At 37.3% G+C, this 12272-nt stretch overlaps 2 protein-coding genes across 3 annotated transcripts; both read right to left on the bottom strand.

Annotated features, from left to right (window-relative positions):
- Nucleotides 1-75: 75 nt before the first annotated feature.
- On the bottom strand, nucleotides 76-5930 carry LOC140954155 (uncharacterized). Of its 2 annotated transcripts, XM_073409328.1 has the most exons (8): nucleotides 5451-5930; nucleotides 4813-5060; nucleotides 4184-4339; nucleotides 3897-4056; nucleotides 3590-3732; nucleotides 3191-3226; nucleotides 674-1397; nucleotides 76-461 (listed from the first exon to the last, which is right to left on the bottom strand). In XM_073409328.1, the coding sequence occupies exons 1-7, from the start codon at nucleotides 5524-5526 to the stop codon at nucleotides 693-695; spliced, it is 1524 nt and encodes a 507-aa protein (XP_073265429.1). In that variant the 5' UTR covers nucleotides 5527-5930; the 3' UTR covers nucleotides 76-461; nucleotides 674-692. The 2 variants fall into 2 exon arrangements, with proteins under 2 accessions (XP_073265429.1, XP_034900943.1); XM_035045052.2 differs by lacking the exon at nucleotides 76-461 and having other exon boundaries at nucleotides 491-1397; nucleotides 5451-5929.
- A 1356-nt stretch (nucleotides 5931-7286) lies between these two features.
- On the bottom strand, nucleotides 7287-12272 carry LOC118038603 (uncharacterized). The gene is made up of 6 exons (XM_035045007.2): nucleotides 11945-12272; nucleotides 10236-11510; nucleotides 8521-8721; nucleotides 8268-8419; nucleotides 7647-8119; nucleotides 7287-7555 (listed from the first exon to the last, which is right to left on the bottom strand). The coding sequence occupies exons 2-6, from the start codon at nucleotides 11479-11481 to the stop codon at nucleotides 7303-7305; spliced, it is 2325 nt and encodes a 774-aa protein (XP_034900898.1). The 5' UTR covers nucleotides 11482-11510; nucleotides 11945-12272; the 3' UTR covers nucleotides 7287-7302.

Raw genomic sequence — 12272 nt, 5'->3', positions numbered from 1 at the left:
GTACAATCTCGTTGCATAATTAAAGATATAAATTAATTTTAATATTATATTTAATGATTTGATCAATAACACGTATTGAAAAGCATAAGTGGCATGTTGGGTTCGAATCATTGACCTATCGATCGACTGTGGATGCAATTACAACGTAGTTAGCCAGCTAATATATTTATATATGATCAATGTTTGATCTCCTGGGCCAATCCAACTAGTTAATCTATAATCGAGGCCTTGAATCTGACAACTATACTTGCAAAGGATGGCGAAAAAGAGAGGAGCAGGTAGTTTAGCTTTTCCCATGGATATCTGTCCAGCACTGCAGCTGGAAGAAGGGGCTGTACACTTGTTTCTCCATATTCCGTGGTCTCAATGCTTCTCTGTTTCAACGAGTATGTACAGTTGTGCGTGATGCTTGTTACTCAGTTTTAACTCCTAACATTTTTCACCCGTCTCTTTAGCAATGCCTGTACATCGTCATATCAAGCGACAAGTATTCAAGGGTTAATCAATCTTGATTTCTCAATAATTAAGAATCTGTGCTTACCAGGCGAGTTATTTGTACTTGTTGTCACATTTCTGTGTGCAGGAGCCTTTGAGAGAACAGTTTGCACAAACTAAATTTCAAATTACTCAAGACACTCATTCTGTTGGAAACATGATAATTACATCTGGCTACCTGAAAGTACGATTTTTCATTAAGAATGAGATGGGTGGCCGTAGTACTCCAATCCAGGTGGTTGAGGTCTGAAATTAGCACCCAGGGTTTGTTGAGTTAAAGACATGGGTTGTTTCTGGTTTATTGGGGCCTCCTGTTGTGCCAAAGGTAACGGTTGCTGCTGAGGCATTTGCACTGGTTGTTGAGCCAAGGGCACGGTTTGACTTACCTTATAGGGTGGGGGTGGGGGTGGTCCTGGAGGCAACACAGAAAAGTTACCATAAGCATACGGGGTTGTAATCCCTCCCCCTGGCTGTATATAAGGCTGAGAGGATGGCTTAGGAAGAATGTGAAATTGAGATTGAGTGGTCGGAGTCTGGTTCTGCATTGTAGGTTGGGTCAGCAAAACTGACTGGTACGAATGTGTTGTTGAAGCAGTAAGTGGCTGAGCTAGCATAAAAACATTTGGATCTGAAACAGGTAAAGAGGTTTCAGGTTTTGGAGCATTCTTTGCTTCTTCAGCGGCAAATGTAGAGAGAACAGCGTGCATGATCATTTGAGAAGAGGAGGAAGCTGCAAGCTTCTCTGCAACCTCCGCAGCAATAGCTGCAGCTGTCCTCTTGGGTGTTTGTCCTGCTTTTGCATTTGAATCAACTGGTACTGTAGTTGTACTAGATGCTTTTAATACTTCACCATTAAGCCGCCTTCGCATCTTGCTGGCTTCCTCTACTTGTGCCTGTGCAACCTGAAATTGACAAAAAAAGAAATAAATAAAACAACTGCTCCATGAATCATCGTAACACTAAGATATAGCCCTGTCGATGACAAACAAGAGTCTAGATTACGGAAGATGACTGGAATTAGGATTTCTGAGTAGCGGTGATTGGTAGATAGATCAGAACTTATCGAACCTCCTGCATCAGCAGGGCCCGCATTTCAAATCAGCTTAAAAGCATACTGATATTTAAAACATCCAAAATTGTGAAAATTCATTGAATATGCCAGTGTTACGAGAATGTGCAGGCCAAAGTTTTTCTTTGTGGGTATATGAAAAGGTAAACTAATTGAGCTTCCAAAAAAAAAAAAGAGTTAAAAGAGAATGTAAAGACTGGCGTTGGTTTTAAAACAACAAAAAATCAAAGGTTTGCTGGTTCAACCAAGGGTATAAAGAACAGGCAAAATCTTTTGCATTTCAGACAGTGGCATATCAACAAATATGCTCCACCAAATTAATCAAGAGTACAAAGGATATCCAGGATCCACCATTAGTCAGTTCACTCAAACTCTAGAATACCTAAAAACAGAAGGTATGAGTTTTCAACTAAACATTATCAATGCCTTCAACAGTTTTTGGCAAATGTTTACCCTAACTCATCATGTTTATAGGCATTTATGATATAAATTAAGTCTTGTACTATAATTTCCAGAAATTATATGACTGCCAACTAACCATGACAAACCTATGACATGCCAGAATGTTTTTCCAGCAGGGTCAATTTAGGAACCTTGATCCTTGTCTATAATAGATAATCAACTTAAAACATCAAGTTGTCAAAAAACCAATTCACTAATAAATAATATTAGTATAAAAAGTCTGATGTAATTAAAACAAACATAAGATATGAAATAGATAGTGAATAAAAGTAAATAATATCTTATTAAAAATAAACTATTTAGAATTGAATTAACAGTTCATTAATTTGGAGATCAAAGTTTAAAATCTTATTTGAAAGAAAATACTTTAAAGAACAGAAAGTAATGGAGAACTAAAACGAAGAGTGGACCTTAATCATTTACCAAATTCATTTAGGCTTTTTTTTTTAGAATATATATCATGTAGTTGAGCTATGACTTCTTTTCAAGAACTTAAGCTGACTACATGATATGTACTCTAAAAAAAAAGCATAAATGAATTTGGTAAATAAGATACTAAATTTTTAGATTAGAAAAGGTTCTTTTATGTTAATGAATTTTTTATCACTAAATTTTAAAGGAAAGTGGTGATTTTGTGTATCCTATACAAGGTAAAATGCTTGAAAGGGATAGAAAAACACCAATTTAATGTTCATTTAATAGTACTTAATTAATTTTGTAGGCAAATCTCCTAAAATGACCCCATACAATTCAATTCTGCAGTACTTTCAACAAAGTCATTTTGGTACATGGCCTTAAAAAACCAAAAAATTTAGCAATAAGACAACATATTTCGAAGAATGTTACCTAATTGGGGGATGTCAATTGACCCCCCTAGTTATAAGGTGGCCTTGCCACTGGTTTCAATAGATGTCAGCAGCCAAGCAAGTATAATCAGATCACAGAAAAGGCATTTAGCATTCATAAAGGCTAACAATTAAGTAGAACGTGTATCATTGCATAAATGTACTATCTTGATATTCAATCAGGAAAAAAAAATCATCAAGATTGACTCAGTGACATACATGCACATTCTACTATATGTCCATTTGACTATCAAAACCGAGCAAAAAATAAGTGAAAACAGAATAAATGTTCAAGGCTCGGGAAGTGCAAAATCCATACCTGTATCTGAGTTCGAACTCCCTCCAGTTCAGATTCCTTGAAACATAAAAATGAATAAATGAGTAAAATTTGAAGTGAACAGAATTGCAAAAACATGTGTATCTAATTTATTCACAAAAACAATGGACAATATCCATAGAAGAATACAAGGAGGGCAAGACATCCTCCTCTACTAGAAAATAACACTAAAAGAGAAGGGCATTTCAACCATGCTCAACAACTGCTGGAGAAAATCTATAAAATCTCCAGCAACTTTGCTCTGAAAAGAGGCCAAAAACATTTTTATCACAGATTCTCTATAGATCCTCTCTGACCAAACACTCCATATAAAGGCGAACTGTGCATAGGCTGATAATTGACATTCAAATAGCAAGTGAAGGTGATGAGTCGATCAGATACCTGTTCCTGTAGAGCTTCTTTTAACTGAGAGACAAGCGCTGCTCTACTTGCTTTAGCTGATTTAAGTTTCTCAATACTTCGTTTCAAAAGATTCTCATTATCCTCTAGTTCCTTAGCCAATGTTTTTCGTTTTGGATCTTTATCTAAGCAAAAAGAATTGTGCTTCAGAGGCCCACAAATTTTGAAAGTCAAAACTCAGGCTGTGAAAGCATTTCAAGAGAAACATGTAATGTCTGAAAAGCTGGGGAACATTCCCAAGAAACCACTTTAATTGTCTCTATATGAACTTCAAGTTCATTTCTCTTACCGTTATTACTACAGGCAATATCAACATCTTTCTCCATATTCCTCACACGACGAACTGCAGACTTGCAATTCCTCATCTCTGCCTCTTCATTGGGCTGCTCACTAACCATCAAATTAAATGCCGATACTATTTTTTCAGCAGCACCTCCAATGGAAAATTTCTGGTTCCCGGAGCAATGACACAACAGTGAGATAAAAGATCAGGGAAAAAGAGGATGACAATAGATAAACAATACACGCACATAAAACCAAATAGAAGACAAAAAGAAACAAGGTCCTTGGTCCAACCGTTCTAATGGATCGTGAATCTCGCTTTGTATTTTTCACAGTGCGTGAACGTTTTTTGCTGAGCTCCAAGGGTGGAGGTGCATCTTCTCCAAGCATTACCTCTCTGAGGCTCCGGGCATGTGACCCAAATACTGTCCTTTCTTCCCATATATTTACCTGGTGATCACGTGAACACAAGTCCAGTAATCTTAACCACCTCTCTGACTTCTTAAGAGATACTACACCAATAAGCACATCAACAGCATCATATTGGCATCTTATACATCTGTCGATGCTCAACTAACATATAATCACATTCAGTTACCTTTTGTTTCAACCCATGTTATTTTTGGGCATAGGATGCACTTTTATTTATCAGCTATGTTATTACATGTAACAAATCCAACTAAATGAGGATTGACAAAATCCTGGACTGGCAATAAATAAGGCATTGCTCAACAAGAGACTGACAAAGAGAAATATAAGATAGAGAAAGGACTCTTAGCCTCAATCGTTAATTAACTATGTTCCACGTCCACAATAGCATCCCATTGCATTCCAATAGTTTTATGAGCACATTTTTTATACAGAAAAAATGGTGCTGTGTCGTAATGTTTGAATCAGCTGCCCCAACGAAAATAAAAACTTACCAATCTAGAGACAACATTCTTGTCACGATCATCACCTTTTTCAACTACATTTTTTAGCGCTGCAGGAAGAACTTTCCAAAACTCAGCAACGAATTCATTTCCTTTCCGCTTACTGTTCTGAAGGATGTCATTTGCAAGATACAATAGAGGTACTTTCTTGAGCATATCTGAGTTGTGGAACTGTTTATTCCATGTCTCAACAACTAATTCTGCTTTGCTACGGTGATGGATGCACCACCGAGACAAAGCTATGCAATAAAGTTAAGGTAGCACGCATACCAAGTCAACACATAATCAAAACAATTACTCAATAATTTTGGTAAGAAACAGGAATAGTCAGAGACAGACATGTCAGAACCATTCCTCTAACTTCATCATGAACATTAAAGCAGAAAGACCAAATGAAAAGGAATCAATAGAAAGTACATCAAACAGTGACCTTGGAATAGATTAGAAAATCAAAATAGACTCTATTTTCAATGCACTGTCCTATTTTTGTAATATAAATAATGGGCTGTCCAGAAACAGCATAAAGTACAAAATCATTCACAAAAGCTTTCCGATTTGTTAGCTGTACAAAGAAACTAAAAAGAAGATGCGGAATTCATTAATTAAAAATACAAGAAAAAGAAGGATACACTCGATACACTGCTGGGTGCCGTTGAGCTTGGAAAGCTTATCTGCAAGTATCTGTTCACTAAATGCACTATTCATATCACCCTAAACAATACCTTCCACCAAACCCTAAAAGAAGACACTTGAATTCTAGATACCAAGCTAGACCCTTTATAAATTGAATTGAAAACAGCAACTTGCGATCATAAACGCACAGCTGCAGCTATCCAAACTGATGAAAGTCTCGATCTTTAAACCCTAGAATTTTAGCAGAGAAGAAAGGGGATAGAGTGAAGTTAATTTGAGATGAGAGAATGAAACGACGACGTTTATAAAATAAAAGAAAGGGAAATGGGAGTCAAAGATTTGTTTCTTCTGGTTTGTGTAAACTAGGTTACTGGGGAGGACTCGAGGAACCGAGGGTGTTTTCTGTTACTACATCCGAGAGAGGAGAGAGTTGGAGTTAAACTAACATACGAGGGTGTTTTCATGAAAATAGAGGGGTAGAAGGTGATAGAATTGTTTTTTAAAATATTTTTTAATTTATAATATTATTACATTTAAATAATTTTAAAATAAAATAAATTAATTCAAAATAAAATAAAATTTAAATTTTGATAAAAAATAGGTTGAAACTTCCTTCCAAATATTTTCTAAACATAATTTATATTGCATTTTTATCCCTGTTTAGACAAAATAACATATAAACAAAAAAAAAAAAAACACGCGTAAGGATATTTCTCACACTGCGGTTGGACCTATTTAAAACACTCAGTTGATAAAAAAAGAAAACTCAAGCAGGGACGCGAGTCTGCTTCAAGGCCACGCGCCCAAAAAAAAATCCAAAACAGGGAAAATTACTATAGCAGTCATAATTAAAAGCGCAGAGCAACATTAGTGATTGAAACAGTAAATCAACATCTTGTGGTGTATTTTGTAATTGTAATGCAGAGTTGATAACAATAATCGTTCCAGATTTCTACATTCATTTGCCAGTTTCTCTTCAAAAGAAAAACCAATTGGTGTTTTTCTCTTATGTGATCGATTGTTGGTCAACCGACCGCGTAAGTAAACGAAAAAATAAAAGAGAGCGTGTCACAAATGCTAGCATCTCCGCAAACCAACTCTTTATTATATAACCCGTACTAACCCGGCAGGTCAATCAGCTAACCCGGTAAAACTCGGGTGGAACGTGGAATTTTTAATAAACTTGTAAACAATGATTTTTAAATTAAGAAAAAAATCCCTAATTCGTGAAACAGGCAACCACGCATAGATCCTCCCCTCTTTCATCTTGTTACCCCTCTTCCCTCGACCCAATCGACTTCTTTCTTTGATGTTCTTCTTCCCGCAACTCATTCACCAATTAACTCTTTATCCACAAAACCCAACTGGTTCCAAGTTTGATTCAATCCTGCACGCATCTAATATGCAGATAGCTTCACATGCAGGTTTAGTTTTCCTTTTGTTGTTGATATGAAATCCCTGAACGGAAGTGTAATAATGATTATACAAGCAGATGCTCAAGCTGAACCTTAGCTAGACCTATCCCATCATGCTCTCCCCTCATTGTTAGAATTATGTACCCGCTCCATACCCTGCATTTCTTTCGCTGACACAAGAAAGGGAAAATCTGGAATCCATTGATCTTTGGAAGCACTGTTATAAGCTGTTTTTCCTTTTTTCTGCATGGACTCGTGTTGAGCCGGGTCAACCCTCTCGACCCCGACCCTGAAGCTAGGTTTAATAACTATGAACCAACCTACTCTAACCAACTGGCACGGCATGACATTATATTTTTCAATGCATGGAAAGGATATGCAGGTATTTATACACCAACTTCGGAAACCTACATAATGGACCAGATAGAAAACATCAATGCAAGGAATTTAGAGCCAACTGTTTAAGATTGGGAAAGTTAAAATTCTTGTTCAACAGGAAAACAAGATATGTCCACATGTCGGGCGATCCACTCATATAGAGAGCTCTTAGTTGAAAAGTTTCTAATGCTAATAAAACCTTAAGCTTCTTCAACATCATGCAGTCTTCAGAAAAACCAAATCCAGCAACGAACCACATTCCTCTGCTTGGCTGGAACAATTCCCTCCTACAAGCAACACCTGCAGACCTGCAAAGATGCAACTATGTGATGCTATCTTACCATTATCTAACATAATCCTAAGAGCAGCCAGGGAGGTAAATAATAGCCCAGTCCCTACTGCTTGGTGTTTTTGCCATGTCCTGCAAGTTTTGCTGCGACTTGCTCTTCTGATAATGGTAAATAGTAGATCCGAGGAGCTGTTTTGGTTTTCCGAAAGAGGTCATCCAGGGTGACAATTGGAGGATCATGTTTCTCAGGAAGTGGAGGGGGTGGAGGAAGATCGACCCGTTCCCTGACATGGGGTGGGTTAGACAGCGGCGGTGGAAGTGGAAGGGAAGGTGGAGGTGGAAGCTGCTGCCTAGAAACCTGTTGACGGGGAGAGGGCTGTGGCTGCAACATGGGTGGGGAGGGTGCAGGTGCAGCCGTACTAGGAGTGACAGGTGCAGCTGGAGACTGAGGAGGAGCATCCACCCGGATTTTAACTTCCTGAGGATCAACAAACTCAGCCACTAAAAGACGTCCACCATTTGGTGGCCATTGTAGGTTATAAACAGTATTTCGTGTCTCCACAGCTTCTTCCACAGACGAATACTGCAAAAACATAGCATTTCAATGCTTCGCAAGTTCAAGCAGTGCAGAGACCTACTAAAAAAATACAAGAAACAATACATGTATGCTCTCATTCCCGAGAAAGAGTTTCCACACTCAAACATGTCCAGAAGACAGAGAGATGTCTTACCATAACATAGCAATGGGTTTTGATATGATCCATCCAAAAACTGGTGACACTCCCGGTTTTGCCCAGGAGTTCTTGGACAGCTTTCAGAGTAAAAGGACGCAGAAAACGATCGATTCTGAGAGAATTTGTAGGCGGTTTTTGTGATGGTGGAACTGCCAAGTAATAATGATAGAACAAAAATGTGTCAGATGTTAAACAAATTGCCCCTGGGGACACTTATATTCCAACGAAAAGAAAACCAACTCCAACTCACCGATGCGCTCCTTGGGTGCCTCCTCACTAACAGAGGACTCAGATCGAGAAAAGTTGCGTCGGAAAGGAGTCGGTTGAAACCCATCATTTGGTGTGGTGGTGGGTGTAAGATTAGAGCTTTGCTGTTCAGGAACCTTGATGCTCTCAGAATTCCATCTTCGTTGCCGCTTTAAAGGTTCTGTGTTTCCAACAGCTTCTTGATCTGTAAACAGCACAAAATAAATTGAGAAACTGAGATCATGCTTCCTTGTCAAATGATTAACTTAACAGCAGAAACAGAAAACAGATCGACAACAAATTTGAAAGCACAACTGCTCATGAGGCAGTAATCACACAGAACCAGATAACTGCATTTATTTTCCAAAATACAGCTTTCAGAAGATCGGATAAAAAGCATAAATCACTTATAGAAAGTAAAATAAAAGAACAAGCAGTCAGGGCAATGTAATAAACATAAATGGTTAGATTTATTCCAACATAACCTAAACTTCAAAAGTAGCAAAGGTTGAACATGCAACCACCAGAAAAATTTTGGGGCAGAATTGCTAATTTAGATGCCTATGAAATACCATCATATCCAAAAATTTAGCTGTGACATACTCGATCAACACAATCTTTAGGTGTGTATTAGTTTCAGAACTAGAAGCTCCCAAAATACATTGCATGCAGATATGGAATCCAAAAACTAAGACATGCCCACACCGTATTCAATTCACAGATATTTAAAAAGCCAATGTGCTTTGGCTAAAAGCAGACCTAGAAGAACATCCAAACTTGGATCAGGTTTTCCACATTGCTTAAACTGTACTAAATTGAGAGTATAAACTAGAACCTACAGATCCTACACTTATCCGAGGTAACTTTCACCAGGCCCGGGGCTGGGTTCGAAGAAAAACTAGAGAAACTAGATGTCAATGCTTCCAAAAGGTCTTGTACAACATTTCCTTCAGAACTTGCATATCTGATAAAGAAAACAAGAGAGATAGCAGGCTATTTCTTTATCCATTCATAATTTCCTTTTTTTTCTATACGGAAGCAACATTAGATCCAGGACTAAAGTTTTTTTAAGATCTAAAATGATAGAGAGATCAAATAAAAAAGTTGGACCAAAAAAAAGAAAAGAACAAGAATTGCTTAGCTTAGCACAATTATATGTAAAGGGAGAATTTGTGTGTGGCTGTGAGCTATAATAGTACAGATAGTCATGAAAATCAAAGACATGAATTCACAATGACATTTAGGAGGGTCTTAGAGGCAAACACCAATAATTGAAGCTTCACATGTCTTGGACAATGTCCAATGATCTCAAAGAACCACATAATTCATTTTTTCCACATAGAACAATCTCAGGACACAGGGGGACTAATCCTTTTCACCAAGTATGGAGAATTTCAAATCATCTCCTCCATTATAATATGCAGTATTACATAACAATGAAAGCATAAAATCTCAATTAATTACTACTTCCACGATCAGATCACTCCAAAATATTTATCAGACTAAAATGTTCTTTTAAAGAAAACTATTGGTAAAAATACTAATATATGGCAGCAGCCCATATGCTAGTAAAATAACCAGCATTACCAGACATAAACAACTATTGAAAGGTACAAATACATCATACTTACAAAACTGACATGGCAAAACCAAGTAAAACAGCATTAGCGAATTCCAGAACACATGGTAGTCATCAATATGATAAAGAACAAATCTTACCATTAAGCTTTCTTTTTTCCATGGGTGCAACTGGACAAGTCCTGTTCTCGACATGGATCTCCTTTTGATCAGTAGATAAATCCTTCCCAGTAACATTAACTAGATTTTCCTCCTTCACACTGGGCAGTTCATTTTTTATTTTACACTTATCTCCCACTTCATCAGTATTATACTTTGAATCAATTTGCTTACTCTCTAGAACATCTTCCTCCATGGAGTCATCACCAGAACTCCTGTCCAAATTCAACTTCTCCGAGTACCCCACATCAACACTGTCATTTTTCTTGCTCATATCTGCATTTGTACCATTGCTGTCATCTTTCTTTTCAACAGAGGGACTCTTTTCTTGTGGCTCTTCAACATCCATTGGATGTGATTCACCACCAACTGGGACGACATTACTGGATGATGGTTCCACCATCTCTAGCTTAACATCATCTAGTTCTAATTTGACATCATCAGCAATTATATTATCCTTTAGTTCAATCTTTTCATTAATTGATACAGAATCAGTAGAAATAGAATCAGAGTTTACTTGAAACCCTAAATTAGGGTTGACCTCAGATACCTGGTTGTCCGGAGCAGAAGACTCAAGCATGACATTCTCGTCTGAAGGCTTTGAACTCTCATTCTCCAGCTGGGGCTTTGAATCTTCATTCTCCAGCTGGATACTTGAGTTCTCATTTGCCTCCTGTGTTCCAGAATTTTGCACATCTTGCACACTTAATGCTAATTCAGATACCACACTCTCAGTAACAGAGATGCTGGTCTCCATGGTAGTTGCATGAGTAGTGAGCTCCTCTTCTTCTACCCTAGAAGAATTAACGCCACCCATTTTGACCTCCTCTTGAAGTTCTCTTGAACCCATGGCTTTCACACTCTCATCAATGCCAGCCTGAACCATAACATCACCCACCTTCTCATCTCTGTTAGCAGCATCATCCACAACAACTTCAACTGTCTCAGTAACAGCCGATACTGCCTCTGCATTTTTCACCCCAACTACATGCAGGTTCTCCAAATCAACACCATTATCCACACCCACTGCAACCACTGCATTTACCAGCTCATTGCGAATTTCTTCATCTTCCCTCTCAATACGAATTGCTTCTTCCAACCGTTTAACCAAATCATCCTTCAAACCACTGGTTTTCAATTTCCGCCTTTTAAGCTCTTCTTTTAACTCAGTAACCTTCAACTGGACTAAGTCCAGTTTATTTCCAAGAACTGGGTATTGTGAAGACATGCTTTCCAACTAGAATCACCCTCAAAATCCTGCATAAAAAAAAAATCCAACACTCTTTCAGCTACCTAAACAAAACCTCACAACTTCACTAAAACTTAGTGAAATAAGAAAACCATCATATCAGTAAAGTTATCACAATTTCAACATCATGCAGTAACAAGCCAGACGCTAAAAATTTACCAAACTCACTTAATCAATAGTTATCCCAAAAACCAAATCCAACCACACGAATCCACTTCATAAAATTCAAAATAAACAAAAAAAAAAAACATTAAAAAAAATTCACTTCTGGGACCGCATTTTATCATCATCCACAAACCGTCTTCCAAACAGATCCCAACACGGCAAAAAAAAAATTACATATTTCATAATGTATCAAATTCTAAATAAAAATAAAAATAAAATGCATAAAAAATTATATGAAGCAAACACAAAAAACGAGAAAAATAGAAAGACAACTTACCCAAAAATATTATCGGTTGCACTCGCAATAGAAACGGCTATATAAAACCCTAAATTTCACAATACAAAACCCACCATTAGAGATTAAACAAAACCCGGCAATTATCAGCGATTCAGAATGTTTTCCTGAAACAGAAAGACCAAAACAAAAGGCAAAAACTAAAACATGAAAAAAGAGAAAGAAACAAATGTATAAAAATCTTAAATGAAAAACAGAGAAAAAGTAGAGATTTCTTTTTCTTTTTTCTTTTCCTTTTGAGGGAGGGGAGGTAATTTAGGGTTTTGGTTTTCTTATCGAGAAATTATAGATAGAAAGGGGAAGAGTGTGT

Source organism: Populus alba, chromosome 5, assembly GCF_005239225.2.
Source record: "Populus alba chromosome 5, ASM523922v2, whole genome shotgun sequence".
Classification (NCBI taxonomy): domain Eukaryota; kingdom Viridiplantae; phylum Streptophyta; class Magnoliopsida; order Malpighiales; family Salicaceae; genus Populus; species Populus alba.
Note: the sequence above shows the minus strand (reverse complement) of the source record. Positions and strands in the feature narration are given on the sequence as shown.